At 38.1% G+C, this 26,373-nt stretch overlaps 1 protein-coding gene across 2 annotated transcripts in view; it reads left to right on the top strand.

The window, feature by feature from the left end:
• Nucleotides 1–26,373, top strand: part of ADAMTS3 (ADAM metallopeptidase with thrombospondin type 1 motif 3) — a 277,975-nt gene that overhangs the window by 233,405 nt on the left and 18,197 nt on the right. For both annotated transcript variants that reach the window (XM_061420428.1, XM_061420429.1), the window contains exons 6-17: nt 4,606–4,689; nt 6,930–7,086; nt 7,956–8,061; nt 8,455–8,598; nt 9,228–9,360; nt 11,306–11,419; nt 13,405–13,550; nt 14,746–14,921; nt 16,499–16,632; nt 18,259–18,382; nt 21,806–21,886; nt 23,688–23,851. In XM_061420428.1, coding sequence (XP_061276412.1) covers nt 4,606–4,689; nt 6,930–7,086; nt 7,956–8,061; nt 8,455–8,598; nt 9,228–9,360; nt 11,306–11,419; nt 13,405–13,550; nt 14,746–14,921; nt 16,499–16,632; nt 18,259–18,382; nt 21,806–21,886; nt 23,688–23,851 — 1,563 coding nt within the window. The remainder of the gene's footprint in view (nt 1–4,605; nt 4,690–6,929; nt 7,087–7,955; nt 8,062–8,454; nt 8,599–9,227; nt 9,361–11,305; nt 11,420–13,404; nt 13,551–14,745; nt 14,922–16,498; nt 16,633–18,258; nt 18,383–21,805; nt 21,887–23,687; nt 23,852–26,373) is intronic.

Below are 26,373 nucleotides of genomic sequence, written 5' to 3'. Positions count from 1 at the left end.
TGGAATGTCCATGAGTTTCTGTAGATGACAGGCCTGGCTTCAGACATTTACTTGTATTGGAATTATTATGCTAGAAATTTCTTATCAAATAATCCTGAAGAAAAGAAGAATTCAGTCCTCAATTAGGTATTATGAGATATGGAGTAAGATAACAGAATCTGCCCATGGCCAAAAGGGTCATAAGAAATTACAGCTTTGGGGCCAGCATTCAATTCTCCTTATACTGACCTGAAATCTTCTCCTTTAACAGTGAACCCTTGGTTTTAGTTTTATTTGCTGTAGACATTCAGAGCAAATTGAACCCTTTTTCCATGCGGTGGCTGTTTTCCTTCCAGGTTTTCTTTTCTACTTCCTATACTCTTATGTGCTTTAATGTACTTTTCTCCTCACTCTTAAAATTTTTAGCTGTTGTGTGCATAAATTAAATCTTTCAATTCTTAACCCCAATCATATGAGATAGTATTCTTATTCTGTCCATTGGACTGAGACTCAGAAAGATGAAGCTTTCAGAGACGTCAAGAAAGATGTCAACTGAGACTATTAGTGGCTCATGTCAGGCTCTTAGCCACGATACCTCTCCCACCACGTTTTATGAGGCCCATTTTCTAGGCTCCTTGCTTAGAGGACTCTGGTTACATTCCTGTTTGTATTGTTGCTGTTGTTTAGTCACTAAGTCGTGTCTACTCTTTGTCCCGCCTGGACTGAAGCTGTCAAGGCTCCTCTGCCCATGGGATTTCCCAAGCAAGAATACTGGAGTGAGTTGCTATTTCCTTCTCTAGGGGATCTTCCCAATCCAGGGATCAAATCTGCATCTCCAGCTGCTGCTGCTGCTGCTAAGTCGATTCAGTCGTGTCCAACTCTGTGTGACCCCATAGACGGCAGCCCACCAGGTTCCCCCGTCCTTGGGATTCTCTAGGCAAGAACACTGGAGTGGGTTGCCATTTCCTTCTCTAGGGGATCTTCCCAATCCAGGGATCAAATCTGCATCTCCAGCATTGGCGGACAAATTCTTTACCACTGAGCCACCAGGGAGGCCCTCCTGTTGTATACATGTCTTTCATCAGACAGAACAGACAAAATGAACTCAATGCTACAGATGTACAGTGGCCTCTAGTTGAATGGCTTGGGCATGTGCAACCAGCCTGCATACTTGTCCAATGCAAGAGTGAATTACAGATTGTTTTCACTCCTTGGCTTGTCTTGAATAGTAGTTAAATTGGGTCTTACCATTATAAGTGTGTGTGTGTGTGTGTGAGTTTGTAAATGTATAGATCTATATATACATGGGTTTCCCTGGTGGTTCAGATGGTAGAGAATCTGCCTGTAATGCAGAAGACCCAGGTTTGATCCCTGGGTCAGAAAGTTCCCCTGGAGAAAGGAATGGCAACCCACTCCAGTATTGTTGCCTGGAGAATCCCATGGACAAGGAGCCTGGCAGTCTCCATGTGGTCACAAAAAGTTGGACACAACTGAGCAACTAACATGTTCATATATACTGCATTTTTCCACTTAAAAGGAACCCTGAATCTTTACTTGGTAAACTACACTTTATCTTCTTCAGTATATATTAGCTTCCCTAGGTCTTATACCTCCATCTTAGTTGTTCTTCTCTTTTTTGTTCCATCTCAAAATTCAGTAAGTGTACCTTTACCAGAGGACTTCCCTGGTGGCTCAGTCGGTAAAGCGTCTGGCTGCAGTGCAGGAGACCTGGGTTCGATCCCTGGGTTGGGAAGATCCCCTGGAGAAGGAAATGGCAACCCACTCCAGTACTCTTGCCTGGAAAATCCCATGGACAGAGGAGCCTGGTAGGCTACAGTCCATGGGGTCACAAAGAGTCGGACATGACTGAGCGTCTTTACTTACTTACCTTTAACCTACATTTAACACTTTGATGTTTATGGTGTTCTGTGTAGTCTGATTATATTCCTGAAACTTTTCATTTGAGATTTATTGGTATGTTTCTTGGTCAGTATGATAAGAAATCCATGAATTTCTTTTTTTAGAGCATTCGATTATCCGTGAGTTACATTTCTTTTTAAGGTTTCTCTCTATGAGATTCTGCCTATCTTCCCTCTGTGCCTTCTGTCCAAACCTCCTGGGTCTTGAGTTGAATTGAGGTTCATTTTCCATCCCTCTTTCAGTTATTATGACAAGTGTTGGTTCCCTGTTCCTGAGAACAGCTAAGAACTTTGAAATGTAGCCAGATAAAGCCACCTTTCCCATTTCTGCTAGCATTTCCAACTTACTAGAAATTTTTATTCACACCAATTTTAAACTAGCATAATATTCAAAAGCAGAGACATTACTTTGCCAACAAAGGTTCGTCTAGTCAAGGCTATGGTTTTTCCAGGGCTCATGTATGGATGTGAGAGTTGGACTGTGAAGAAAGCTGAGCGCTAAAGAATTGATGCTTTTTTTTTTTTAACATAGTTTTTTTTTTTTTTTTGTCTTTTTTTAATTTTATTTTATTTTTAAACTTTACATAATTGTATTAGTTTTGCCAAATATCAAAATGAATCCGCCACAGGTATACATGTGTTCCCCATCCTGAGCCCTCCTCCCTCCTCCCTCCCCATACCATCCCTCTGGGTCGTCCCAGTGCACTAGCCCCAAGCATCCAGTATCGTGCTGTGGTGTTGGAGAAGACTCTTCAGAGTTCCTTGGACTGCAAGGAGATCCACCCAGTCCATTATAAAGGAAATCAGTCTTGGGTGTTCTTTGGAAGGAATGATGCTAAAGCTGAAACTCCAGTACTTTGGCCACCTCATGCGAAGAGTAGACTCATTGGAAAAGACTCTGATGCTGGGAGGGATTGGGGGCAGGAGGAGAAGGGGACGACAGAGGATGAGATGGCTGGATGGCATCACCGACTTGATGGATGTGAGTTTGAGTGAACTCTGGGAGTTGGTGATGGACAGGGAGGCCTGGCGTGCTGCAATTCATGGGGTCGCAAAGAGTCGGACACAACTGAGCAACTGAACTGAACTGAACCAGAAAATAGAAGTCACTTTGCTCTTCTTCATGGTCATACATGTTCAGTTGTGTTCGACTCTTTTCAACTCTTTGGAATATAGCCCGCCAGGCTCCTCTGCCAATGGGATTTTTCAGGCAGGAATACTGGAGTGGGTTGGCATTTCCTCCTCCAGGGGGTCTTCCAGACACAGGGGTCAAACCCGCATCTCCTGTGTCTCTTATGTTGCAGGCAGATTCTTTACTGCCGAGCCTTCAGGGAACCCAGAAGTCTCTTTAGACTGTCAATAATTGACTGTTTCTGCATGTTAATTAATCTCTATGGTCTTCATCTTCCTCATCTATAAAAATCTGTTGGACTATGACCTCTGAGGTTGTGTAAGTTCTAATATCTATGGTTTTAAAGTATACCAGATTACCTGTAGAAATTTTAATTTAACATTTAAAATTAAATCAAGAGCAATGACTCAACTTTGCCCCTCTGAGGTTTACCCAGGACTGATATTATATGTACTTGAACAGTCATCTTAGTAATCCAAATGTGGAAAGATTTCTTTACTGTAGGACATCTAAATAATCATTGCCTCAGATGCCCCATTCTTGGGGTGGAGGAGGCATTGGGAGGACCACCCAGTTACTGGCCCACAGGTACCACCACAGACCCTGAACACCAGCTTCCCTAACAAGAGGTAGCAGCCCTGGTGGTGACAGAGGCGCCCTGAAGGACGTGCTTGCTCTTTTTCTTCATATGGTTGCCATCCCTCATGCTGGCAGATGCTTCACCTGAATCGTGGTCTTGCTATAGCTTTTGTTTGTTTGTTTTTTGGCTGTCCTGGGTTTTCATTGCTGCAGGCGGGCTTTCTTTAGTTGCGGCGAGCAGAAGCTATTCTCTAGTTGTGCTGCACAGGCTTCTCATTGCAGTGGCTTCTCTTGTTTTGAAGCACGGGCCCTAGAGCACTTGGGTTTCAGTAGTCAAGGCTCACGGGCTTAGTTGTCCCACGGCATGTGGGATCTTCCCGAACTGAAGTGAAAGCCGCTCAGTCGCGTCCAACTCTGCGACCCCATGGACTATACAGTCTGTGGAATTCTCTAGGCCACAATACTGGAGTGGGTAGCCTTTCCTTTCTCCAGTGGATCTTCCCAACCCAGAGATTGAACCCAGGTCTCCCACATTAGGTGGATTCTTTACCAGCTGAACCACAAGGGAAGCCCAAGAATACTGGAGTGGGTAGCCTATCCCTTCTCTAGCAGATCTTCCTGAACAGGGATCAAACCCGTGTCTACTGCATTGGAAGGCAGATTCTTAACTGTGATTGCTTTTGATGAATTTTATCTGTGGATCGTAGTACACATGGATTCTTAACACTTCAATAGTTCAATGAAGCCCTTTACAACCTAGTTTCTATATTCGTGATACTACAGGGTTTACAGTATCAGTAATTCACATAGCCAGGAATCGTTCCAAAGTTAAAAGTAAATGATTTCATTTCAGATATCAGTTTAAACTAAACTAAAAAAAAAAAAAAAAGTGACTTGACTCCTGTATTTGGGATTACATGGCCATTTCCTTAAGTGTCCATCTCCTAAAGTTCTTTGTGTGGCCTTTCTTGTAGTAATTATCTCCTTTGTTTCTAGGTGAATGAAATTTACCATGATGAGTCCCTGGGAGTGCATATAAATGTAGTCCTGGTGCGCATGATAATGCTGGGTTATGCAAAGGTAAAATGTCTTCCTATATGTGAACTGTGAACATCAAAGAGTGGGTTAGCAAACAGATTAGTCTACTGAAGCTATAGTAGATATGTCTCACGTAGACCCCAGTTGCTCTGAATTGAGAAGAGAAAACTGCCCCAATGAATGGAGATCTCTAACTTAGAGTAGATAATGAATCATTTTTGTGCTGGTGTCATTTGATGTGTTTACCTCTGTCTAATGGAGTTGGAGATAATTATCCTGATTTTAGGTATGACAATATAATGAAAAAAGAGGATTCCCTTAATAGTGAAGGACAGGGAAGCCTGGTGTACTTCAGTTCGTTGGGGTCACAAAGAGTCAGACACAACTTTTCAACTGAACAACCACCACCAGCATTAAATTTATAATTGACTTTTTAATCCAAAACATGTATGTTGAGTGCCTGCTCTGTGTCAGATGCTTTCTAGGTGCTTCAACTATATCTGTGTGTGTGTCAGGCTGTGAAAGTCACTCAGTCGTGTCCAACTCTTTGTGACCCCATGGACTATACAGTCCACGGAATTCTCCAGGCCAGAAAAGTGGAGTGGGTAGCCGTTCCCTTCTCCAGGGGATCTTCCCAAGCCAAGTATTGAAGCCAGGTGTCCTACATTACAGGCGGATTAACAAAATAACAGAGATCCTTACTCTCTCATAATTTCTTAAAAGGAATGTTTCATATCTTTCCAATTAATAAAAGCGAAGCATACAGTGAATTTTTTTTAAAGGGCATTAATCTTATAATCTTGAAAACAAAGTGTTGGGTCAGTACAGACAATAGGCATTTTTATGTAGTGTAACTTTAGCTGGCTTTAAAATGGCACTAGTTGGCTCCCTGTCCTTGGAAATCATGGAGTGGACGAAATAGTCTCTCCCTTTGAGGAGAAAACATAGGGGAAGTGACTAACTTGGCAGTTTTCTTAATGTTTAAAATTAAATGTCCCCCTCCCACAGTTAATCCTCCTGATTATGGAATACTAATGAAATATGCATTTAGCAAGAACAGGGGGGAAAGTCCATGTGTTTGCATTTTTTATATATGAAAACTTACCATTTCTGGTAAAAGGGCATCATTGATCTTTAGTTTTCCCCCCAAACCTGACCTAATGAAGACAGTGTCTCTAGCACTCAAGGCAAGTCAACTCCAGCTAGAGATGTCAAAAGCCTTCAGTTGGTTGGTAAATCATTTCTTTGGAGAAGTATGTGATCAACATAAAACAAACCAAACTTTTTTATTAAGAATGTAAACACTGATAAAACCATCTGCTGAAATGTAACAAAACTCTCAGCCAGTCAGCCAAGTAAGAACTAATTTGAGGTTCCAAATTCAGTTTCTCGTTCCATCAGAACTACTCAGGGAAGTGTGGCTCCTGGGTTCTTCAAGGATGGGGCTTTTTGCTCTGAACTTTTATCTCCTGATGATAATGTGATAGTAACTGCATTCCCCAATGGCTCAAGTGGTAAAGAATCCACCTGCAATGCAGGAGATGCAGGAGACATGGGCTTAACCCTAGGTCGGGAAGATGCCCTAGAGAAGGAAATGGCAATCCACTCCAGTATTCTTGTCTGGAGAATCTCATGGACAGAGGAGCCTGCTGGGCTACAGTCCATAGGGTCGCAAAAAGTTGGACATGGCTGAGCACACATGCACAGGGTTCCCAAGAATGTCACTCCATTTCTTGGAACAGCAGGATATGAGTGCCCCCTCTCTTCATTGCTGTGAGGTTAAAATAAAGAGTAGTTATTTTTTTCAGTGTGAAGTTTATATAATTTGACTGCTCCTCAAATTATATAAACCAGCTTTGATTAATTTTGAAGCAAAAAAAAAAAAAAAGAAACTGAAGATCTTTGGCTTTAACATTTCTAGAGAAAAAGTTCCAAATATTTCCATCTATCTTCTGTTACTGTTCTTAATATTTATTGAGATTTTTTACACAGTTGATTAATACTGAGTTGCTTCACAGTAGCAAAATAATTCATCATCACGTATTTCAGTTAATGGTGTCAGCCACCTTTCACACAGATAATGTTGATCGTCATAAAGGTATCCCTTAGGTGCATTTAGAATTTCCAAATGAGATTAGTTATCTAAACAAGCCCCCAGTAGTATTATTGTACATTATTTAATTACTGTAATCTCAAATGTTAATTTCAGAGAAAGTTATTCAATGAAGCCTTTGGGAAAATATTAATATTATGTATGTCTTTAACATATTGTTTTCTCCTAGTCCATCAGCCTCATAGAAAGGGGAAATCCATCCAGGAGCCTGGAAAATGTGTGTCGCTGGGCTTGCCAACAACAAAAGTCTGATCCCAATCACTCTGAACACCATGATCACGCAATTTTCTTAACCAGGCAAGACTTCGGACCTGCTGGAATGCAAGGTATTTCCATTACTATGTAGCAGAAAAACTTAAGGGCGTGACTTTTCAAGAGTATAACTGAATCACTTTGCTGTACATTTGAAACTAACACAGCAGTATATATCAACTATTCTACAACATAAAATAAAAGTTTTTTAAATCTTAAAAAAAAAAGACCAATCCTGAATCAGGGAGTCTGTTCACATGTTCACATCTCCACCATCACTTTCATCTTTGCCTCAGCCACGCATGCATTTGCTTTCTGTTGCTTCCAGTGACTTCTGTGGAATTCACAATGTTAAATGCCACCTAAATGCCATGACATATTATGCTCTCCTTTACAATAATAGGTGTACATTTGGGGTACAGAGGGGCTGCTATAAAATGCAGTGCGATTTCCACTGAGTGTTTGGAAGGGGAAAGGAGGTGCTATGGGAAACGTCTGTTGCCGAAGAACTTTCTCCCCAAGTCAGCTTACATCTATCTATCTATCTAATAAACTCTGATGTAGACTTCAAAAAAAAAAAAAAGTTAGACTGACCACTTTCTTTTCAACGTGGATGGAATCTCTGGCTCCCTTCATCAGTACCATGATTTGAAGGAACATTCACCACAGCAGAAAGGTAGGGCTTAGTTGGTGGGCAGAGCAGAATGGTAACCCCAGGCAGTTCCTTCCCTTAGGAGAGGAGAAAATTGCAGACCCAGTGAATCCTTTCAGAGCCCGTTACCTGTGGCTTTCCCAAGAGAATGTGGCATGATGCTAGCAGCGAAATAATACTGCCTCTGTTTCCTGAAAAGCTTTTTTCTTTTTCCCTCGGCAAAGGTCCAGTAGTAATTCTTAATGGGTTTTCTCATAAAATGAAAATAAAAGTAATTGTTATTCTCTACAGGATATGCTCCAGTCACAGGCATGTGTCACCCAGTGAGAAGCTGTACCCTGAATCACGAGGATGGTTTTTCATCTGCCTTTGTAGTAGCACATGAAACTGGCCATGTGTAAGTCACTGTTGACAGCTATAGAGTGGGGAAAAAAACAAGGTCTTTTCTTTCTGCCTCTCTCAGTATTGTTCATACTTTGGGCAGAGCACATGCCAGCGTGCAGCTCTCACCCTCTTGCCAAGTTTGAGGAGCTGAAAAGAGTGAAGAGGTCATGCACTGAAACCAAATGAGTGACTGGCTTGCAGAGACACTCGTGGGCTTTTCGTAGCTAAAGAACAAGAAAGGCATTTCTGCCAGATTGCTCCCCGTTTCAGTGTCTGTGACTCCTCCACAAAAGCCTTGTTAGCTTAAAAAAATACCTATTTCCCTGTACATTTCAAAACAGAAATTATGCCAAAGCCGTGGTCCGTATGTTGATTCTTACCAGTGAGGTCTTGCTCTGTGTTCTAGGTTGGGGATGGAACACGATGGACAGGGCAACAGGTGCGGTGATGAGACGGCTATGGGAAGTGTTATGGCTCCCTTGGTGCAAGCCGCATTTCATCGTTACCACTGGTCCCGGTGTAGCGGCCAAGAACTGAAAAGATACATACAGTATGTCTCCTTCTTTGTGTCGTGAGAACGTTACAGTAGAAATACAGACGTGAAACTGTCTCTTAGGACATTGATCATAACTGAACTCCCAGTGAATGAAAACTCTTGTTCATGATAAACATTTTCTTGTGACTTAGCTTTTGGCACAGTAATTCCATAATGTGATTATAATATTTGAAGCCGTAAGCCTAGCCTTGAAGTGAATTTTTAAATGTGATTTCCTTTCAGTAAATTCTCTGTGGGATCTTTGACTAATGGTAAAAGTTGATTTGAGAATGAAGAGAGGGTGGTCACACAATGCCTGCATAGGGTATACCACCTGTACCCCATAGGGTGGATGTCAGAATCTGCCTTGCCACACCATGGGGGTTCAGCTAGGGACATGAACAAGGTCGTTACAGTTCTACTGTGTTTTTGAGTATGTTTGGCTTATTTTCCTGGGAAGAATAAAGATGAATGGTCTTTTTCTAAATGGAGCTGAAACCAAAATCCTTAAAAGATATGCTTTCATGAACTTGCTTTATGATCTGATGAAATTCCAGAGTATGTAACCTAAGAATACTTTCTCACTGAGACATGATTAAAAAAAAAAGAACATTTAGCTGTATGCACTATTTTCCTTCCTCCAGTTCCTATGACTGTCTCCTTGATGACCCGTTTGAACATGACTGGCCCAAACTCCCAGAACTTCCTGGAATCAATTATTCTATGGATGAGCAGTGTCGTTTTGACTTTGGAGTTGGTTATAAAATGTGCACTGCGGTACGTTACAGTCAATTTAGATTTTTGCATCTTAAAATCTATTTGTGTAGCTCCTGTTTGGTGACCTTTACAGATTCACTGGTGCAAGAATATGAACCAATGATTTGTGTTTGCTATGTCTCTACATGCTATAGCTAAGTGCTTTAAATATACTGTCTTATTTAATCCTTGTGACAGGCTAGAAGGAAGTTGGTACACTTTTATTTTACAGATGAAAAAGCCAAGACTTACAGAGGTTATGCAACTTGCTTAAGTCACACATCTGGTAAATAGGGCTTTTTATATGTTAGAGGAAGCTTTACGTGTTAGAGCAAGAAAAAATGTATTTCATTGAAAGAAGTTGATCTGCTGTTGAAATTCTGCCTTTGCAGATGCTATTTGGTTTGCCTGTAAGATATACAGTCAGTTCCTGTTTTCCTGTGTTAATGTTTTAACCTGAGAATTCTAAAGCTCTGGCTTAATATTGTAAAAAATTAAAATTTCTGCATTAAGTAATAGGAATTAGAACAAAAAACCCAGATTGAAAATGAGTACTAATTTTAAAAGAAAGCTATGACGGAGTTTCCCTGGTGGCTCAGTGCTAAAGAATCTGTCTGCCAATGCGAGACATGCATTCCATCCCTGGTCCCGGAAAACCCCACATGCCTTGGAGCAACTAAGCCCATGCGTCACATCTATTAAGCCTCTGCTCTAGAGCCGGGGAGCCACAACTACTGAAACCTGTGCACCTTAGACCCCTCGCCCTACAGCAAGAGCAGCCACCGTGATGAGAAGCCTGTGCTCACAACTAGAGAAAAGCCAGTGCAGCAATGAAGATCCAGCACAGCCATAAATAAATAACGTTAAAGAAAAGAAAGAAAGCTATGATGATAAGACTGTATGTGGATAATTAATGGTATGTGTGTGTCTGCTCAGTCATGTCTTTGCTTTGAGGCTTCATGGACTGTAACCTGCCAAGCTCCTCTGTCTGAGGAATTTTCCAGTCCGGAGTACCAGAGTGAGTTGCTGCTTCCTACTCCAGGGGATCTTCCCTACCCAGGGATCAAACCCGCATCTCTTGCCATCTCCTGCATTGCGGGTGGATTCTTTACCACTGTGCCACCTAGGAAGCCTAATTAACGGCATAGGGAATGAATATATGGATAAACTGTCATTTGATATACAGGTTTATTTTTTATATCTAAAAATGATAAGAAATGTACTGTTATGAAGAGAGTAGATGAGGAAACAGTACATACAAATATGTGTGCTTAAATATACACTTGGATATTATAATATAGTGATTTAGGAAAATAAAAACACATTCTTAAGATGAGAAAACTAAGATTCTGATCTGGCTCTATTACTGTTTGGTTTGTATCCATAACTATATAACCCATATTTCTCAGCCATGGTATGAAGATCAAATATATACAAGTACTTTATAAACTACATGAATGTATTGTGACATTTTGTTACACTTGGAATACAGTATCTTACATGGAAAGTTTGACAGATAATTTCTGCATTTAGTGAGCTCATGATGAGCATTTTTATTTTTTATGTCTAACTGGTTCATACATACAGGGATAAAGATAAGCCATTTTGATGGCTTGAGAGCTGCAAAACTGCTATGACATTTTCATATTTACAATGTTTGTAATAATTACTCACTCTTTAAAAATCTGAAAACCATAAAATAGAAATGGCATGCAGAATAGTAAAAGTCAACTGGAGAACCAGACAAATCATTGTTCATCAGTGTTCTTTTAGAAGAGCAGAATAAAAGTATTCTTTACTTGGAATTCTTAGGCATGTTTGTTTTCTTAACACGCTACAACTTTGACCATTAACTTGAAATTAAAATATCCAAGAAACATGACATGAAGAAACTGTATAGCCGGTATTATCAGTACAAGTCATTCCATCTCTACGTCACTGAGAGTTTGGTTTTTCTCTCTTTCAGTTCCGAACGTTTGATCCATGTAAACAGCTTTGGTGTAGCCATCCTGATAATCCCTACTTTTGTAAGACTAAAAAAGGGCCCCCACTTGATGGAACCGAATGTGCTGCTGGGAAAGTGAGTATAATCTGTTTATACAGTAGAGATATGTTGCATAAGAATCATCTTTAAAATGGCATGTATCGTCATCTTTAAGAAAACTATAGGATGTGAAGTTTCACTGTGATAATGCACGAACATAATGTATTAGTTTCCTAGAGGTGCTCTAGCAATTACTAACAAATTACCAGAGAGTGGTTTAAAACAACAATTATTCTCTCAGTTCTGGAGGCCAGAAGAACAAAATTGGTTTCACTGAGCTGAAATCAGTGTGTGGGCAGAATGGCCCTCCCCGCAGAGGCTTTCGTGGACAACCTGTTCTTGGCTCTTCCAGCTTCTGGCTGGCTGGGTTCCTTGACTTGTGGCTGTGCCACTCTCATCTCTGCCTTTGTGCCCACACTGCCCCCTTCTCCTCTGCGTGTCTTTTTCCCTCTGCCCCTTTCTTATAAGGATACATGTGATGGCATTTAGGGTTCACCTGAATAACCCAGGGTAATCTCCCCATCTAAAAATTCTTATGTAATTACATGAGCAAAGGCTGTTTTCCAAATAAGGTAGCATTTACATATTTTAAGGATTAGGACTTGGCATCTTTGGGACCACTGTTCAGCCCCCGACTGATAGAATAGGAAGCGGCTGCTCAGCAGAGTGTCTGGGCTCTAATGGGATTTGATTTACTTGCTGGCATCACACTTCTTGTGAAAGTTGTCCAGAAATAAAGTCATGTGAACTTAGACGATTTGGCCTTGCTCCTTGGGGAAAGATGCCCAGAAGTTTTCAATCTCAAGTTGTGTAGTAAGGATTCAATGCTCAGAAACTGGCCCAGTGCCAAGCTTCACTACTCATGAGGGGAAAGATCACGAAACCCCAGACAAAGGCATGTTGAGAACTCATGCTGAAGGGCTTTGACTAGTTTGGAAATAAGATATTGTAGATAGGACCAAAACCTGGCAAAGAAGATTTATATAGTTTTTAGTTCTTTTAAAGCCCTTTAAAGCTCCGTTTCAAATGTGTATAAACTGTACTTGCTATCAGAATTACATACATAATAGTAATAATAAAATCTGTCATTATTCATGTTTAAACTGTTAGGAATTATGTTAAACTCATAACATACAGCATGTTGCTTTTGGAAAATTTGGTATTATAGCTTAATGACTGAAAAAACAAAAGTAACAATAAGTTGATTCGTTTTCGCTTTATGCAAAAGATATCCTCTAAACCAAATCTGGACATCCAATTTCCCTAAATATATTTGTGTTATGTTTAAATTTCCTTAAGTTGAGTTTTAACAAGCACTTTTATTGTGTGTAGAATAAAAACATGAATCAAAATGTTAGAAAGGAAAAGAACTAATGCTTTTTGAGCATCTGCTGTGTGTTGGGTACTATAAGCTCTATGTCTCTACAGTGTCTGTGTTTTAGTATTCCCCACTTAGTTCTTCTGGTCAGAGGGTCTTAGACTATCCATGGTCCTTTCCGGGCCCCAATTTCCTCATCTGAAAGGTAAAGATAATATATCTGACCTATCTATTTCTTAGAATCATTATGAAAGCTATATATGTTTTAGATATATTAATTGTTTTTGAAGTTAAGGCATATAATTTCCTGTCATTATTTAAAGGGGAGGATATTGCCCTTAAAAAACTCCAATAATATGGATAACAAGGGATGAAGGGTAGACTAGCACCGACTGGGCAAATTAAGTGCTCCGATCTCCTTATTGATTATGATGTTTGATACTCACTGATAAATGGGTCATTTAAAAACTTGTCTGAATTAATGTTATTTTTATTTTAATTTTATACTTAGAATGCAAGTCTAAATTACCCAGTATGTATAGGTCACCATATTGTTATAATTACTTTGGGATGATTTAAGTGTTTTTTCACCAGAAAAAGAAGTAAAAGAGAAAGGAAGTCTTTCACTTGGTGGTCCTTGTATAACAACTTCAATTTGAGCATGTGCACAAAGTTTCATAATTGTTTTTGTCATTTTCCTAAGTGGTGCTATAAAGGCCATTGCATGTGGAAGAATGCTAATCAGCAAAAACAAGATGGCAACTGGGGATCCTGGACCAAATTTGGCTCCTGTTCCCGGACATGTGGAACTGGTGTCCGGTTCAGAACACGCCAGTGCAATAATCCAACGTGAGTGTAACTCCTGTCATGCACATCACTTGGGGACAGACCAGAAAATGCCTCAATATTATGCCATTAATGTTCAGTTTCACAAAGTACATGTAAAACACAGACCGTGAAAACTAAGTGTGTAAGGGTCTATTTTGGGTAAATCCCCACTAATCCATCTAGTGAAGAGTAGTCCGTGATTAAGGTTAGAGATTGTTAAAGAAATTGCTGTGTAGGAGGCTCTGGAACTGAGCAGGGAAAGCAGATCACTGTGTCCTTAGGACTGGGCACGGAGGCTGTGAGACCTGCTCTGGGAAGCACAGGCCTATTGGCAGAAGCAGCACTAACCACAGAGGCTCCCTCACTTCAGAGTCAGGAGAGGAGTACTTCAGAGCCGAGCCACAAAGACGGTAAAAGAAAGACCAACGAACTGTTGGGGGGAAAGTTATCCATTTGTCCTCCCAGAGAACATTTTTGGAATCCCTGTTGTGTGCTTAGTAAATCTTATTTTCTGCAGGGAAAAAAAAAATGAACTATCAGGGTTATTAGGACAGTCTTCCTTGGGAAGGGTTTAACATTTGGGACCCGTTTTTTTTGTCTGGCAGCAGGATGGCTCTGAGCACATCTTTGTACAAAGACTGAGGGATCTGTTTCACAGGAAGAGATGATGGCAGTATTCACAGAAGCAACAAAAACAATAAAAATTATAGTAGTAAGAACAGCAAGGGCTCACCACATGCCACACTCTTTTTTAAGTGTTTTAAACACAGTAACTCATTTAATCCTTGCAATTTTTCTCTAAGGAAGATAGGATTATTGTTTGCATTGGATGTATTAAGAAACAGGCATAGAGCCATGATTAATGTTTCTTTGGGTTGCAAATACATGTTTTATGCATGATAAAAATATATAATTTTCCTGAGACCACATGCCTGTTTGTTGATTCTTTATATACTTTTTTGTGCGTTTAAAACATATCATTTGAAGGAATACACTGTTTTAAAATATACTGATTTGAGTTTGGGGCTTCCCTCCAGCAAACCCTAGCAGGGAGAGGACAGTGCTTTGGAAAAGGGATTGAAATTAGGAAGTATGAGTCCATTCACGCGGCTGGCAGCTCAGAAGCTCTGGCTTTCTGCCCTCCAGCACTGTGCCTGCAAGCTTCAGCCACTGGACCAGAGCCAAAAGGCCTTTCTCAACGTTGTCTTTTCTTTAGGCCCATCAATGGTGGTCAGGATTGTCCTGGCGTTAATTTTGAGTACCAGCTTTGTAATACAGAAGAATGCCAAAAACACTTTGAGGACTTCAGAGCCCAGCAGTGCCAGCAGCGTAACTCCCACTTTGAATACCAGAATACCAAACACCATTGGTTGCCATATGAACATCCTGACTGTGAGTAGACACCCACGCTTCTCCTGCTGTGTGGACAGTTACTTAGAGCTTAAGCTTTGCCAACACACAATCCCTTGGACTTTCGATCCTCACTTGGCAATTTAGGAAACTTGGTGCTTATAGGGGTGAGTCCTCCTGGGTTTCCAAGAATAAGGCTAATACACTCCTTTCTCTAGAGAGGTGAGAATTATGGAATAGTTCCTGGCAGGCAGTACAGCCACCATCACTATTGAAAAGACGAGTGGAAAGCAATGCCTGGGAGAGATGCTGAGTTTCCTCATGCAACTGAAATCGCTCTGCTGGGAAATGCCTCTGGAATATTGTGATTTTTCTTTTCTGAACAACTAGAGAAAATACAGCTATTTTACAATCAAGTCAGGAACAAGACAAAGAGCATTATTGAATAACAAAGGCACTTCATAACCCTTTACTTTTGTACCGTACATTAGTTATTAAGAAATACACTGGGAAATTTCCCTATCATGTTTCACTCCTTAGCTGTGAATTTTCAGTTAAATCTGTTCAGATGGGGACTTCTTGACATATGTCTTATTTGTGTGAATACACTGCTGAGTTCAGTTTAAATCTGTTTTAAAGGAAAGATGCACATGTGGAAGAATTCAGAATTGCAATGCATTATTTTGATTAATTTGAGGAAAGTGAGTCACATAAATTAGATTTAATTAATGAGATCCTACAAGAAGCAAAAATTGTACTAGGCCACTGGGTCAAACAAAAGAGAAACCTTTTCAGTGCTCTGCTGCTACTGCTGCTGCTGCTGCTAAGTCGCTTCAGTCGTGTCCGACTCTGCGTGATCCCATAGACGGCAGCCTACCAGGCTCCTGTGTCCCTGGGATTCTCCAGGCAAGAACACTGGAGTGGGTTGCCATTTCCTTCTCCAGTGCATGAAAGTGAAAAGTGAAAGTGAAGTCACTCAGTCGTGTCCGACTCCTAGCGACCCCATGGACTGCAGCCTACCAGGCTCCTCCGTCAGTGCTCTAAGTGTCACTAAAACTAAATTGATTTTGAATGAAATTTATTGAATAACCCTGGTTAAATCTAGGGTAGCCAGAGAGCCTGGGTTGTATGGGACCAGTCATACCAATTTATATTGTTAGGGGCTTTGCTAGTGGCTCAGATGGTAAAGAATCTGCCTGCTCTGCAGAAAACCCGAGTTCTACCTTTGGATCGGGAAGATCCCTGGAGAAGAGAATGGCAACCCATACCAGTATTCTTGCCTGGAGAATTCCATGGACAGAGAAGCCTGGCGGGCTACAGTCCATAGGGTCACAAAGAATCAGATATGACTGAGCAACTAACACTTTCACTTTCATCCCTTTCTATATCATTAATAGAGCTCCTTTTCACTATCTGAATTATCCCAGTTTAGATGACAAATCATAGGGTCACCCTGGCTAAAATAAGTATGCCAAGTATGCGTACCCCCCCCACTCTTTATTTATACAATTTGTTTCCAGGAAGCCATGTTGAAACTGTATATTTTAAAAACAAACTATACTATTCAAATATACCATTTTGCATAAATAGTTGACTTAATAATCCTCCATCTTATACAGCCAAGAAAAGATGCCACCTTTACTGTCAATCCAAAGAGACTGGAGATGTTGCTTATATGAAACAGCTGGTGCACGATGGAACGCGCTGTTCCTACAAAGACCCGTACAGCATATGTGTGCGCGGAGAGTGTGTGGTGAGTTCAGGTTGCTTCCACCAAAGCTTCCTACAGTACTGTGTCATTCTCCTTTTCTTCTCATTCATCGGCATATTTTCAGAATTTTTTTTAACTCTTTCTTATGTGAGATCACATTACAGTGAGAGTCTATGAATAGTTCTGTAGCTCAACTAAATTTGGAAGAAATTGCACTTAATAAAATCAAACTTTGGTCACCAGAGAAAATTTTTCAATATTTAATTTGTTTTTCTCATTTCCAGTCAAATGCATTTCAGGGGGTTCCTGAGGCCTCAGGGCTGGGAATACAACTGGAACCATGCCTTTGCTTTGAGTATTTTATCCTAGCCATCCACTAGTACAATACCAAGTCTTTTTTTTTTTTTTTTAATTCAATGCAAGATGTGCTTTATCATCTTAAAAAACTTCTTTTTCTCCCTGTCTCACCTTCCAATTATTTCTAACTTTAAACACTTAATTCCACATCAGAACAAAAGCGCTGGTGAAGATGAAAAGCTTTTTGTCCATTTAGTCTTTTTTTATGTCGTTTATTTCTTGTCCATGTTCACACGTTTAAATGATAAGGAATTATCTCATTAACTGAACATGTTGCTGCTGCTTGATTCCTTTTGACCTAGGTACAACTAAGGTGTTAATATAAAAGAATCTCAAATATGTGATGCCTCATAGTTGAACTAAAATTTCCCTGAAAGTAGAATCTGTGTTTTATTCATCCTTCACCTCCCACAGTATCTGGGAGTGCGATAAGTATATATGTGTCATCATTTTCTCTGCTCACTCTCATCTCAAACTTACAAGTGCAGAATCATCATTACCCAACAGCAATTCACATTAAAAATCCACCCCAGTTGGACTTCCGTGGTGACTCAATGGTACAGAATCTGCCTGCCAATGCAGGAGACACAGGTTCCATCCCTGGGTTGGGAAGATCCCCTGGAGAAGAAAATGGCAACCCATTCTAGTATTCTTGCCTGGGAAATCCCATGAACAGAGGGGCCTGGCAGACTTCAGTTCATGGGGTAGCAAAAGAGTTGGACATGACTTAACCACTAAAACAAACAAAGAAAATAATTGTTTTCTGAACCCACTTTCCACAAATGGATGACTTCCTTGGCTTCATTTGAATCCCTTTGCGTTCTTAAATTGCCTTCTGCACCCTCGGTTCCTTCAAGTTACTTTGAAAATCTCATCATTGGTGATGTTTTGTCTCACATCCCTTACCAACTTGTAAAGTTTGTACTAATGGAAAATTCTCTATTTTGATTTTCTTCTTTATAAATATAAAGGCAACCGGGGAAAAACACATCCACATCTTAATTTTTGTCTCCTCAGCATCAGCTACAATATCTGTGTTCAATAAATGTTTGATGATTGACTACATATGATAGGAGAAACACTTCATTAGGCTGAGGGAAATTTATCTTTTATAATTACCCAGGGTGCAAGTCATTTGATTTCATAATAGTTCTTTAAAAGACCAAGATATTAAAAATTAGAGTTAGAGAGGGAGTTTCGTGCCTGGCTGTGGATTCATGACGGAACAAATGGTGTATCATGCTCCAGTATGTTGACCTTTACTTGCTTGGCATGTTAAAATGAGCTACATCTAATATCTTCTCTCCCCAGAAAGTGGGCTGTGATAAAGAAATCGGTTCTAACAAGGTTGAGGATAAGTGTGGTGTCTGTGGAGGAGATAATTCCCATTGTCGAACTGTAAAGGGGACATTTACCAGGACACCCAGGAAGCTTGGTAAGATGAAGTTCTCATGAATTCAGTATCCATAATTTGCCTTTTTTGAGACTTCTTTTAGGAATGCACCATTTTCTCTATAAACACACACACAAAAAATTAGCTGCTAATTTATTTTCATCCAGATTACCTTTTAAGAAATTATTGAAATAACTTTGAGAATCCATACTCTATAGCATCCATGATGAAAACGTATCTACTAAATTTAGATAAGGAATAAAAGAAACCAATATCAATTATAGTAGTTCATTAAAATATGTGTTCTGTTTAATTTTGTGTTTTTAATAAAATGTATTAAACCTAATTATTAGAATTAATGCTTATTTTGAATTTTCTGTTTGACATAAATTACTGATCAGAAGTTAAAAATATTCAGAAACTTTTAATACAATTTTTAGTGTATTACAGTCACTTTGCTTCTTTTAAAAGTGAACAAGTTTATCCTATTTATAAAACTATAAATCTTGGGTTCATATTTCAGTTAATATTTATAATTTTATATTAAACAAGTTTGAAGGTACATACAACAAAAAATAACCTGAGGTATAATTGCTTACAGTGTAAATTTCTGTGCTTGTTACACAGTCAATGGCCTGGACTTAGGCATATGGTGAAGGTTCATTAGATGGAACCAAAGCAACAAATAATATGCAACATTATTCGTATTTTCATAATTATACATTGGAATTTTCACAAAAGATTTATATACAAACATGGATTACTGAATGATTTAAGTTTGGAACAATTATTATTCAGTTATTCAACAAACATTTATTGAACAAAAGTTTGTAAGAATTCAACATTTAAAGATTAATTTAATGTGAGGCTTCCCTTAAAAGCTTCTCTTACATCCAAGATATAGTCTCTTACAGAATAATAGAAAACAAGATAAAACAAAGACAAAGATTTGGTTCACATTGAACACATTGTCATTGCGGTAATTTTTCCTTTTAGAAAAATAGGAAACTATATATATTAAAAAAAAAAAACTAGTCTTTATCCAAATGGAATAATTCTCTTAGTTCTTTTTACTCCCATTATCCCCCAGTCACCCACCTCAAGCCATTTCCACACATATCAGCTTTGCTCTTTGATATATTTAGAACAGAAGTAGGTGATGTATTTAGGCAGAAGTAGGTGACTGTATTCTAATGTGCTTTCCTTAGGTATTCCCTACTCTAGTTACTGATATCTTTGCTGTTCCTCTGTGATAATTTACTATAGTTTGTACTTTGAAAATTGTAAAAAAGCAAATATTGCCATTTCTGGCTGATGGCATTATTTTAATAAAGCAAACAAAATTAGAATTATGTACATAAATTATATGCATTTAGTAGAGTAACATGATTTTCTCCATCTTAATGTGAAATAATTTACTATGCTTTATTGCAATTATGAATTGTTCATTTAGGTGTTAAATAATTAATTTTTCTTATTTCCAGAGTGAATAAATGTAAACAAAATGTTTTTTACCATTGTTATCCACTCTATATTATTTGTAATAAAAGGTAGTAATACTTTTTTTCAGATACCTCAAAAATTATGCTAAACCTCCAAATTAAGTTCAGAAGAAGAGAGGAAAGCTTTCAGACTGTTCCAAGATAATCTAACATCCATTTTTTTGCACTAATATTATCATCATAGTTATTCAATAGACTAATTAACCTTTTCCAACAGGGAAAAATTTAAGCAAGAGATGCCATAAAGAACTCAAGTTGCTGGAAAATGAAATCTGCAAGTATTCGACTTCAAATCACCTATATCATTTCTCGTTCATGCTTAGTCTTACTTTCATTGACTATTAACAGTTTATTGGCATTAGCTAACTATTATGAATGCATTTTGACTTCAATATATATGATTATGAAACATATTTTATCTTTTACCTAATAAAATTATACAAAGCTTATAGTATAGTCAATGAAACAGCAAGACTTGGATAAACGAACTCTCTACTAATTAAAGACGTTCTATTTAAGGGAAGACAAGAGGAGCCTTCACTTTACCCAAAGGAGCTCGTAGTGTTTCTCTTACTGAAACAAGGGAAGCTAAAAATGTATTGGGTAAGTTGTAGCAAACTGCAGAAAGATGGGCATCCATAAATGGCATCAAGCTGTTTTGCTACCCTTGGTATCTTAACCACATTACTTCTAGCTTCTGATACTCAGGCAAACATGGTACGTTTCATGTACTGATTATCACCCAGGCTCAGGTGCTGAAAACCCTGACCCCAAAATGACCACTCCACTTAGTTAAGACACTAATAAATATTATTTAAAAAGTCAGGTAAATCTACCTATAGGTAATCATTGTCCATAAAGAAATGACCAAAAAACAGATTTCTTTCTGACTCCACCAGCAATTTTGTATTTATAACTGGATTTCTGTCATTACTTATAATGTGTGAGTTATAGGTTTCATAATGTAATGAAGGTACAAGTTGCATAATCTTCCTGTACTCATTTTTTATGGAAATGAGAAGAAACATTTTGGTTTCTCTATTTCCCCTGACTATTGTTGATTTATAGCTAGGACCTTAATTCTAAATGATCTTAAGATAATTTTTCAGTTCAGTTAAGATAACTTTTAGGAAATGTGATAATACTAGGAAGGTTTATTATACAGGACAATAGGACCTTAAAACCTAAGACAACCTATTAAGCATTTTGGTTTGCAGTTTCTCAATTAGAAGATTGAACTTAGGGTCAGTGTAAAGGCACCATGACATAACTTGCAGATGTTTTCCAGCCAATCTACAAAATATATTTTACAACATTGCTATTTATAACTGTGTAAAGCCTTAAAAGTAGTTGCTAATCACGATATAAATGAAAACTACTCACTGGTTTTTCTTTTGTAATTTCTTTAGAATAGAGCAGGCTTTTAAATCTGAAGCTATTTCATTAATTAGAAATAGATTAGAAATAATAAAAATATTAGAAATAATTAGAAATAATAATTAGCTGTCTATATTTGCCACTTAGACTTTTAAAATAATATATAGACCAATAAAATATCTCAAGAAATTCACCAACTAATCACACTATAAATGAGCCTCTATTCAAAAGGATGATTTAAAAAACTAAAGTTGCATGGAGGGACACAGGCGAGTATAGTATTATATTTGCCTGAATTATTGTTGCCACAATTTGTAGGTCAATACAAAATAAGTGACTAGTGGGTTAGAAACAAGATTAATTTTTTATCGACTTAATAATTATAAAGAAAAATATGCCTCTGATCCTGTGCCAGATGTCATAAAATCTGCCAGTGCTTTGAAGTTAATTTCTGAAACTGCTTTTTTCGGTTTATGGATGCCTTCTTGCTGCACGCAGGAGCCGTAGGAACGTAATGCCTGACTAACCATGGTTGTTGCTTTTGTTTTCTTCTTTGCTTCCTCCAATATTTACTACACATGCAAAGGGTACCTTAAGATGTTTGATATACCCCCTGGTGCTAGACATGTGTTAATCCAAGAAGACGAGGCTTCTCCTCATGTTCTTGGTAAGTGTTTCTGTCCACTGGCTGTGCTTTAACATGCACTGAAATGTAGAAATGTCAAAGAAATGATACATAGATAGAGATACATGTGTATGTGTATCCATGTATACGCATATGTATCTATATCTGTGTACACGCATAGGTCTGCAAGGTTCAAAATTATGTATAAATTCATCATTACCTGGTTTTCCGTGGTCATTTCTCCCAACTATTCTTTCTTTATCATAAGAAATATTCACAACAAGAGTTTTAATTTCTGGTGAAACTTGGGTTGGTTCATTAGGACATGAAGGAAAAAATAATTTGGTAAGTGTGAATTTGTTATACATTTTTATTCTGTTATTGGGAGATGAGAAAAAATAAAATATTAATAAAATGCACTAAATTAAGGAATAATATCAGAAAAATTTGCCATATTTGTTGACAAATTAATTCTGATATTTTGGTTGATGCCATCCTGTATGCCTCTTCTTTTAGTGCGTTTTAAGTTCTTTGACTGAAAAGCAGCCACATCCAGGTTGTGCTAGTCCAGTACAAATTTCCTGATATCTGTTATGTGTCCAGTTTGACTGGCACATGCAGATTCGTCTTCTGCATGCTTTCTGTTTATTATCTGCAAATTATCCTGTTTATAACTTCCAAAAGATTTTTTTCCTCCTTTCTACATTAGAAGATCATGTAGAAATGTCATTCTAGAGGGGTTTATATTTAAAGTGAATGCACAAATGTAAACATAGCTTTCACATATTCCTTGAGCCATTAAATCACTAAGAAGATTTCTGAAACTGACACATCTGTCAAACCTATGAAAATTTATAGTAAATTGCTTTTCTACATACATGTAACTTCAAAATGTATTGTTTTTTGGTGTTTCATGGAATTTTTTCTTAGTATTTAAAATATATTTACTCCTGGATTTCAAAACAGTCTCCACTGTCTAGCTGCAGTCCTTTATCCCATAATTGAAATTCCCTACTTTTTATTCTGGAATTCAGATTATTATCTTTGGAAAAATTAGTTTAAAATCTCAAGAGGAATAAATGTATTTAACTAAAATTACTCATGTTTTCTACACATTTTTAGTAATAGTAATAACTTTTTAAATTTTATTTTCTAATATCATTAAATGCCAATGTACCTCCAAACTTTAAAATGCCATTTGTTATTTTTATTCATTAGAGAAAGCATTTTATTTAATACTATATAGTAAATCTGTAATATATTACAATTTTTGTCACCAGTAAAGAGCTTTTCGTGACCATTTAAGTAGGTAATGTGACCTTAGAATTTACAGTTGTCAGGACTAATTGCTTGTCGGCCTAAAAATTAGTTCAACTATTTTGAGTACCTCTAATATTTTGACTTAACTTGAAAGAGTTACACAGTTAAAAAAAGAAAAAAAAAGGCATTATGTTGTATGCTGCCCTAGTATAAATCATTTGTATTACTTGTTGTAGAAGAAGCCTTCATTTTAAAAATATTTCCAGCTTCCTGAGGAAATATATGGGATGAATGAGTTAGAAAGTGTTAACTCCTTTGGCAGTGTTTTCGAATGGGAATATTTGTTAATTTTTATTTTCTATCTCACCATCTCGCCACTATTTTTAACTGGTTAGGAAGGCTTTTTGAGAATTTTAAATGCCTACTGAATGAAGTATGAGTCCTATCAGAAGTAACACTCATTTTAGTTGCTTCGATACTCGTAAACACGGTCTTTCATTTATAGAAAGAGAGACTTAACTGTGAATCTTCAAAGCTGTAATAAGATAAAATGTATGCTGGTTACTCATTTTTCTTTCCTTAGCAATTAAGAATCAGGCTACAGGCCACTATATTTTAAATGGCAAAGGGGAGGAAGCCAAGTCAAAGACCTTCATAGATCTTGGTGTGGAATGGGATTATAACATTGAAGATGACATTGAAACTCTTCACACCGATGGACCTTTACATGATCCTGTTATTGTTTTGGTATGTGGCATTACAGGCTCACTGTGTAGTTAGTTTACTTTATATTTTTATAATTAATCTATCTCAGTTATAATTAATTTTATAATTAAATATTTAATATAATTAATTTTATTTACTTGCTTGATTTTAATAATTCCATTTATCCTTCCTCTTTATTCTTTGGGGAACTTTGTCATATATTTTATTATATATATACATTATAAATACAGTATTATTATCTTTGATTTTGGTAATCAGTTATCTTTTAAAGACAAGAAACGAAAAAATAGATTTTTATATTTACTCACATATTTAGCATTGTTGATGCTCTTCATTTTTCCTGGTAAATCTGATTTTCCGTTTAGCACCCTTTACCTTTGATATAATGAACTTCCTTTAACATTTCTTGTGCTAGGGGTATGCATGCTAGCAAGTCACTCTCTCTGCTTTCAATTCTCTGAAAAAGTCTTTATTTCACTCTCATTCTTAAAGGACATCTTCACTGGATATAAAGTTGGAAGTGGCTAACTTGTTTGTTTTTTTCTCAGCACTTTAAAGATGTTTTTCTATCATTGTAGAGAGGTCCAGGAATTTGGGGTCTCATCTAGGAAATAGATATGACCATGAGGTGGCACCCAAACATATTGTTCAGGTGATGCCTTAGCAGGTTTGCATGTGAGGCCACCTTTAGGAAGAAGACAAGGGCAAAGCAACTTTTGGGGGAAGGGAAACTCGAGAGGGGGTTATGTGTCCAGGTGACGTTGCCCAGCAGCACAGCAGGGAAACTCTGGGTTAGAGAGCTTCAACAGGCAGCAGCAGCAGCTTAGGATCCTGATAACCACAAAGTCTTATTTATAATTAGTGGATTTGGGGTCCAGTTTCATAAAGGTATGTAAAGTAAACAGGCTCTGTTCTTCAGTTGCTCAGTCATGTCTGACTCTTTGTGACCCCATGGACTGCAGAAAACCAGGTTTCCCTGTCCTTCACTGTCTCCTGGAGTTTGCTCAAACTCATGTCCATTGAGTCAATGAAGCCATCCAACCATTTCATCCTGTCTCCCCCTTCTCTTCTAGATGGTTAGAGATCTACTTATTTGGGCTACATTTGAAACAATTGGCTATGTGAAAATCCAAGTTTGGTGCGAATGGACTTTTGAGCTAATCGGTCTGAACTTGCTGTATATGAATAAATGACGTAGGGGCCAATATACAGGAGCCATCATTGACTCATTTATATAACATTTGTCTTCTCGAATCCATTGTTTATGATGAGAAGTAAGCTTCATTTAGGTTGCTGCTGTGCATTAGTGTGTCAATATTCTCTGGCTGCATTTTACAATTTTCTCCTTATCTTTTTGTCTTGGATGGTTTGTAGTTTGACTGTGGCATGCTTAGTTTGTGATGTTCTTTGTGTTTATCTTGCTTGGGGGTCACCAAGTATCTTGGCTCTATAGATTGATGTTGTTCACTAAATTGAGGTAAATTTTCCATATGTCTTCAAGTTTATTTTTCCCCATCTCTCTCTTTCTATTCCTGGGACTCACTTACATGTATGTTAAACCAGTTGAAGTTGGTTCACGAGACTTGTGAACTCTGTTCATCCTTTTGTAATCACTGTCTTTTCTCTGTCCTTCAAATTGGATAATTTCTATTGAACTGTGTTCAAATTCATTGACTGTCTTATGTGGTCTCCAGTCTGCCACTGAGCCCATACAGTAAAGTTTTCGTGTCAGATAGTGTATTTTGTTTTCTAGAATTTCCTTTTTTTTTTCTTTTCTTATAATTTCCATTTTTCTGCTGAGATGTCCATATATTTTCACTCATTATGTCCAACTTTTCCTCTAAGTCCTGAAACTTCATATTGCCTGATTTTGTGGGCTCTTTTTTTTTTCTTGATTATAGTTCACATATTCATACTTCCTATATGTTTTTTTATTGTACACTGAGCATTAAAGATGTTAAGTTGTCAAGCATTTAGTATACCTTGCCTTCCTTAAAAGCATTGGGTTTTACTCTGTCTGGCAGTTAATTTATTGTCAGTTTCCACTGATCTTGGAGGCTTGGTTTTCCTTTCTGAGGGTTGATCTGTTTCAATTTTGTTCTTATTCTTATGTCTTGACTTTCTGGTGCCTTAACTGCATACCTGAAGTGTTAGGGAGGCCATGAGAGCACCTAGGGCCCTCATCCCTGCCTGTGCTGAGGTACCTCTGTCCTGCTTCCAGCCCCATGGCAGCCACTCATTGGTAGACAGCATGGTTTCTTGGCCTGAGCATGCACAGACCAGTCCTCTGTGTAGAAAACCCATGCAGCTTTCTGGACCCCCCTCTCTGAAGCCCTCTTTTCTTTAGTGCCCATGTCTCTGAAAGTCCCAAACTTCCCCCTCCTCCTCAGCTCAGTGAGACACTGACTTGGCTAGGGTTCCTGCTCTCCATACCAGGGTCCAGACCTGGCCCTGTCCAGAAGCCAGTACTTAACGTGTTACTCTCCTCATGGAGATCATTATCCTTTGCCATGTTATTCATTGCAAGAAAAAAATTCCCTCAA

Source organism: Bos javanicus, chromosome 6 (assembly GCF_032452875.1).
Source record: "Bos javanicus breed banteng chromosome 6, ARS-OSU_banteng_1.0, whole genome shotgun sequence".
Lineage (NCBI taxonomy): Eukaryota > Metazoa > Chordata > Mammalia > Artiodactyla > Bovidae > Bos > Bos javanicus.
This window is presented reverse-complemented; position numbering and strand designations above follow the sequence as displayed.